The sequence below is a fragment of the Mesoplodon bidens genome, assembly GCF_964165515.1.
Source record: "Mesoplodon bidens genome assembly, chromosome: 7".
Lineage (NCBI taxonomy): Eukaryota > Metazoa > Chordata > Mammalia > Artiodactyla > Ziphiidae > Mesoplodon > Mesoplodon bidens.
In genome coordinates, this window is record NC_138164.1 from 57,849,927 (window position 1) to 57,857,089 (window position 7,163).

Genomic DNA, 7,163 nt, shown 5'->3' on the forward strand with positions numbered 1-7,163 from the left:
AAATCTCATTCCGTGTTTTGAAAACTGTGACTGGAGCTCTTACAGTTGTAGAAGTCTGTGAGCTAGGTTTAGAATTGCACGTCTCAGGTTAAGATCCTCTGGTTCCAGTGCTGAAGATCCAGGGGAGCTGATCATTAAAGTGGGATGTGGAAGTTTCCTTTCATATTTCTGACCCCTTATGCTGTACCTGGGGAGAAAACGGGCAGTGTCTTCGTGTGAAAATCAATGTTTCACTGTCCTGATCAATCTCATTTTGAGCACAATTGAGAGAGGGGCTTAGATTTGAGTCCTGCTCTAGGAATTAAGCAATGGAAAGCTGAGTATGAGGAAGCTCTGACATGGATTGGGCTAAAGGTCCAGCCTTTTAGATAAAGAATCCTTTGCTATGATAGCAGAAAGTCTCCTGGCCAACTGTCTGTAGTTTCTTTGCTGATTTTCAACATACTGAGAACAGATGACCCAGACTCTCTGCTTGTGACTTATTTATCTGTATGATGTACCTCCTGTCCATGCAGGTAGATGGAATGTTCAAGGTTTCAGACTCTAAAATCTTCACAGTCACACAGAGGATACCAGATTACTTCACACACACTGTCTCATGCTTACACTTTCACATATACATATATTTACTAATATACATCCAATCAGACATGCATTCTCACCCTTACATATACAATATTTCCATCTATACCCAAATATCAATAGACATGAAAATGTTGTAATATACCCACTAACAGAAAATTCATCTACTAACGAAATAAAAGTTAAATAAGAAACGTTGGCTTTTTAGATACCTAAACCTGCCCCTGTTAGGAATTTCCTGCTGACTACCTCTACGCTCACCTCTTGATCTACAGACATCTCTCCCCCTCAATGCTTTGACACAAAGGTAGGCACTGAAGACTGGGCTAGGACATTGAAAGAAATCATTCTAAAAGTTCTGCTATAACACCATGTAGAAAAGACCAAGTGACAAGTGAATAAAAAATACTTTGCAAGGAATGATTCATTCACTTTAGTTTGTTACACCTCTAGCAGGAGCCTCCCTGGCTAGCCCTGCTCCTGCTTCTAGGATAGAGGAAATCTTTTCCCACCACATGGGAACACTCTCAATTAAGTCTAGAATCCCAAAATCTTGACCCAGAGAAAAACATGGCTTCCTCTTCTGCTCAAGAAACTTTGTTCTTATTCCATTTTCCTTTCTAAGGCTTCACTTTTTCCAGATCACTAAAAAAAACTAATGAGCTCCTTTCTATGGGAGAAATTGCTTTCTTACCTGCAGGTATGCGGTTTTATCTATGGCTTCAATAGCCCCAGCTTTTCAGACAGGAAGCCTGACATCCTTACAAGGGACTCACATACAACACCACAGAGAAATACACCCCCTATTTAAGCAATCTGTTTTTATTTTAATAGTTGTGTTCTGAGAACTTTGTCCCCTATTTCCTGGAAAATTGTCTTATTTTCTTTTATTATGGAGACCTGGACTCCCCAAATACGTCTCCTTCCCCAACTAGTTCAGGCAGAGACTGAGAGGCTTGGGTTGACATCACAATATCCCTTTTCTGAAGAGGTTATGCTTTCGGTGGGTGGGGCAGGGGGAGGTGCAGCCTGGGGACGAGTCATCTCTTCTTAGTCTACCTTATATCAAGTATGAATCAGTAGCCACGACAGGCCTCAGTTGGGCCATATCTGGAGAATTGGGGTTGGGGTATAACATCGCAAAATACCTGGCCCAAGTCTGGTCACTCATCCCTTTTGGGGCAACAAGGAAACCAGCCTGTGGCCTGAGAATGTGACACCTGAGACGGAGGCCAGAGGAAATATTTTTCTGCCCTCAACCCTCTGCCCCTGCTTCCACCTGCCCCCCATCTACCCACCGACTAAAGTCCATGCCACATGTCATCGCTCGAACACCCAGGATGGCCCAGTGTGGGCATCCCTCAGGGCTGCTTGCAGACAAGAACATCTCTTCAAGTGTCACTCGGGTGATAGCGAAGACACCAGGCAAGCAGGAAGACTTTATGATAGCCAGTGATACCTCGGTGAGGCAGTTCAAGGAGAAGCTATCGGCTCACTTTAAATGCCAAATGGACCAGCTAGTGCTCGTCTTCATGGGCCGCCCCTTCTTAAAGACCATGACACACTGAGCCAGAGGGGCATCCTGGATGGCCACACCATCTACATGGTCATCAAGCCCCCAAAACAGCTCCAGTTCCCTAGCCCATTCCTCCCGGAAACTGTCAACCAGTGAGCCCTGCCATCAGGGCAAAAACACCAAAGGAAACAGCAGTGGAGTATACCAACCTGCTGGTATGAGTCACACCCCAGTGGAGTCATCGCTGTCAGTGGATGTGCCCAAGGGGCATACCCAGTACCTGGAAGTGGGTAGTTCAGATCACATAGCACTGATACTGGAAAATCCTCGCATCCAGCAGCTTCTGTCCAACATGGACTTCATGAGACAGTTCATCTCAGAACACCCAGACATGCAACAATTGATGCAGCAGAACTCGAAGGTCTCACACATCCTTGAAAATTCTGAGATCCTATGGCAGACTCTGGAGCTGGCCAGGAACCTTGCTGTGATTCAAGACATAATGCAGATCCAGCAACCTGCAGAGAATCTTGAGCATTCACCGAACCCACAGTCAAATGTGGGCTTAGAGACAATCCCTGGATGGGACAATACCCTGGGTTAGAGCTCTGCTGATTTCAATGACCAGATGCTCAACTGCTCACAAGATCCATTTGGGGGCAACCTTTTCACAGCTCTCCTGAGAGGACAAGTGCCAGAACAAGTCCAGTCCTCACCCCCATCTCCACCACCACCCCAGGAAAGGAGCAGACATCTTGTACAGTCCTCTACAGCCCGGGTCATCTATGCTAGTTCTCGTGGTCTATCCTCAACCAACTCAGACAATGCTACCCCCAACAAGGTGAACCATACTTCCAGGGCCAATACTGCCGCTAACTCCACTAATGGTCAGAGTCATACATGTGCCGTTGAGCAGCCAGCTGGGGTACCAGCCTTACCTAGCATAGGGCTCAAGCAGCAGCCCTGGGCAGAAGGCAAAGATGCCACCATCTCTCTAGATAGCTCTCACCAGAAATTAGAGGGTGAGCTCCAGCAGTCAGATGAGCATACCAGCTCCCAAATTACAGGAAGCATGATGCAGTTGCTTTTGAACAACCCTTCCCTGGCAGCCCAGATTATGTTGTTCATGAGTCTGCCCCAGCTGATTGAACAGTGGAGGCAGCAGCTGCCCACATTTCTGCAGCAGACATAGCTTTCCAATATACTTATAGCCCCAGCCGACACTAAAGCAACACAAGCAATATTGCAGATTGAGTGGGTTCTGCAGTTATTGGCCACTGAGGCTCCTGTTCTTCTACCCTGGATTGCACCCTACCTGTGGGGCCTGGGTTGGCTTCCTGCACCCAGCTGCATCTATCCTGACACAGTGCCCTGGACCTGGGATGTGCCAGATATGGCTGAGCCCAAAGGTTCTGAGTCCTGCCACAAATCTGGAACAGTCCTGCAGAGGCTACAGTCCCTAGCTAGAGACCCTTCCCACCTTCTACAAGCCCCTGAGATTCGTTTCAGCAAGCAAATGGAATCTCTTCAGGCCATGGGGTTTGGGAACCACCATGCCAATTTGCAGGCCCTCATTGTCACCGAGGGAGACACCCAGTGCTGCCATCCATAAGCTCAGGAGATCCCAGGGGTTCTAACCACTGTGCCTACCTATTTGCTTTGTTACCTTCCTGCTGACCCATTTGACCACCTCATCTGCCTTTTCCATCTTTTCTGATGCTTCCAGCCAGGAGAAGTCCTGGAATAGGAGAAACCAAACAATGCTTTCTCTACTGAATAATAGACCATTGACCATGGCTGAAAGATCTGTCAATAAAATGGCTACACGAACTTGCCCCTATCTGAGGTTTGGATTTATTTTATTTTTTACAAAAAAGGCAACTGTCTATGTGTAATACCCCTGCCTCAACTACTGTATGTGCATGCACACACACACACACCACATGCATATATTAATATAGAGAATCATATTTACACACACAGAACCACATGCACAGATATCATACCATACTCACATACCCAAGAACATGCACATATAACCTCAGACACTTGTGCACACGTGGCTCATGCAGCCAAAGATTCATGTGCAATTCCCTGGGAGGTGTATGTTCAAGGCAGAGAAGGCTTCATGAGAGGAAAAGCTGTGAGATAAGAGTATTCTTGTTGTGTTTGAAGAATAACAAGGAACAAGGTAGCTGGAGTGGAGTGAACCCCAAAATGGGGGAAAAAAGAGAATTATTAGAAATCATGAAGAGCTTTGTAGATCTGGTGATAACTTTGGATTTTACTATGAATGCAATAGAAAATCACTGCTGGATTTTGAGCAAAGGAATGGAGTGATTCAATATATCAGTCTGGCTGCTGAGTGGGGAATAGACTGTGGTTGAAGAAAAAGTTGGAAGCAGGAAAACTAGTTAGAGCAGTTGGGAGATGGCAGTGTCTGGGATTAGGGCGGGAGCAGTGGAGGAAGTGAGCAGTATTCAGATTCTGGACTGCAAAGGGAGCTCACAGATTTGTGTGGTCCTCACAGGTCACCCATCCTCCAGCCCTGACATGACAATCAGCAAGAGTAAAGGAGGCCCCACTAAGCTCTCAGTGCTTCTAGTAAATCTACTGCCAAAGACCCTCATTCCACCATCACAACCTACCAAAAAGATACAGCTCAAGAAAGAAAACTATAGCTAAAAACAGATTTTTCACCTCCCCATTAAGATGTCTCTATTAATCCAATTAAGCCTTATACCCTCAGTTTACATAAAATGCCAAAGTTCTCCAGATCATCTTCCCGATTCTCCCAATATGCTCGGAAAATCCCTCATCTGACTCAATTTCCGCTTGTCAGTTCTCCAAACCTTTCCACGCTACCATTTAGAACTCAATTTGGTGACAGTGAAACTCATATCTACAACCTTCTCTCTAAATGTTCCCTCACCTTTTTGCTGTGATTGAAATCTGGCTGTCCACTGAGGATACTGCTTCTCCAGCAGTGATGGCTGCTTCTTTCATTCCCTGTGAACTTAGAAGTGGGGTAGGTGTCCTTCTTGAACCTTCTTTTACTTCCTAACCATAGTTTTCTAGCTTCAACACTACTCAATCTATCATAATTATTCTGATATAATATCCACTTAGCAAACTCACCATGGTAATATCGGTTATATCCGACTCTGCCTAATCTCTGTGTAGGCACAGATATACAACTATCCTGACTAGTCTTATTTAAATTTATTACCAAAGCCTTAATTGGTCTGTTTGTATTCCTACTACATTTTCTTATTCTAATGTTTTGGTGTTTTTCTTTTGACAGACTCTGCATCAGAATCACATGGAGAGTGTGTTAAAACACAGATTTCTGAGCTTCATTCCAAGGGTTTCTGATTCTGTAGGTCTAGGGTAGGGCCCCAAATTCTGCATATCTAACAATTTCCAGGTGATGCTGATGATATCAATTTAGGGACCACACTTGGAGATCCAGTGCCCTAACCAATTCACTATCTTATATTTTTGAGATGATCATTTCATACCTTTTATCCTCTTCTCAATCCTTCAACACCCCTTTTATCTATTCTCAGTCTCAGATGATATTTTGCTTATTCCAACAAGAAGATAAAAGCGATCAGAAGTGACTTTCACCTATGTCCGCCACTAAATCAACAAACTAACTTGCATCTGTACCCATATACTCAGCCCTGCATCTTGTTATAATGAATAAATGGTCCATACTCCTAAATCAAGATCTTCACTTGGGCATTTGATTCCAATCCCTCTGTCTTCTCAACAATTTACTCTTGCAATTGTTTTCTCTTTCTCCTACATCACTGTGTTCTTCCTCATTGGATTGTTCCCATCAGAATAAAAGCATGTTGTGAGGCTTCCCTAGTGGTGCAGTGATTGAGAATCCGCCTGCCAATGCAGGAGACACGGGTTCGAGCCCTGGTCTGGGAAGATCCCACATGCCGCGGAGCAAATAAACCTGTGCACCACAACTACTGAGCCTGTGCTCTACAGCTTGGGAGCCACAACGACTGAAGCCCGCACACCACAACTACTGAAGCCCACTCTCCTAGAGCCCATGTTCCACAACAAAAGAATCCACCACAATGAGAAGCCTGCACACCACAAGGAAGAGTAGCCTGCCCTCGCAGCAACTGAAGAAAACCCCCGTGCAGTAATGAAGACCCAATGCAGCCCAAAATTAATTAATTAATTAATTTTTAAAAAAGCATGTTGCAATCATCTCATCTTAAGAAAAAACAACAACAACAACAAAGCCTTTATTTCCCCATTTCCATGCAGCCATCTGTCTTTTCTCATTTACAGTACTCTTATTGGATTCACTTTCTTTCCTATGTATTTACTTTTAAACCCACACCAATCAGGTTTTCTGTCCTCACCACTCTTCCAAATTGGCCTCATCATGACCCCCAATCTAACCTTTCTCTCTTGTTCAAATCCAGTGATCAATTCTCTGTCCTCATCTTACTGACCTACCAGGATCATTTGACACAGTTGGTTACTCTCTCCTTTTTTTTGAAACTCTTCTCCTTCTTCATTTGGCTTCTTTCTCTCTCTAACTTCTTTTTCTGACTTAATGTTTTATTTCTTCTCAATTTCCTTTGCTGAATTCATCTAATCTTCCAGACTTCTAAATATTGTACTATCCATGACTGTTTTTTCTTACCTCTGTCCTTTTACTATGCTCACTAATTGCACAATTCTAAATACTCTGTTGATGCTGATGAATTCTAGACTCACAATGTTGAACTACCTTCCTACACTTTCATTTGGATGTGAAATAGACATCTTAAATATATGTAAAACTGAACTCAATTTTCCATTTAACAACCTTATATCCTGGTCTTTTTTACCTCAACAAATAACCAGTCCATTCTTTGAATTTTTCTGGGGGATAATAATAATGGGAAAAAAAATAAAAAGTTTATTTCATCCTGAACCTCTCTTTCATACTCTAGATCCTACCCATTAGAAAGTCAATATGTTGAAATATAAATAAAGAATTCATGGCTAATGTTGAATCAGAGAGGAAACAGGAACATACGATGCCAGG

At 43.7% G+C, this 7,163-nt stretch overlaps 1 protein-coding gene across 1 annotated transcript; it reads left to right on the top strand.

Annotated features, from left to right (window-relative positions):
• Positions 1 to 1,892: 1,892 nt before the first annotated feature.
• On the top strand, positions 1,893 to 3,735 carry UBQLNL (ubiquilin like; the record flags this gene model as incomplete). Its single annotated transcript, XM_081240031.1, is given in 6 exon segments — positions 1,893 to 2,123; positions 2,126 to 2,197; positions 2,199 to 2,699; positions 2,703 to 3,287; positions 3,291 to 3,692; positions 3,694 to 3,735. Coding segments are annotated over 6 exon segments (1,833 nt in total).
• Positions 3,736 to 7,163: the final 3,428 nt, after the last annotated feature.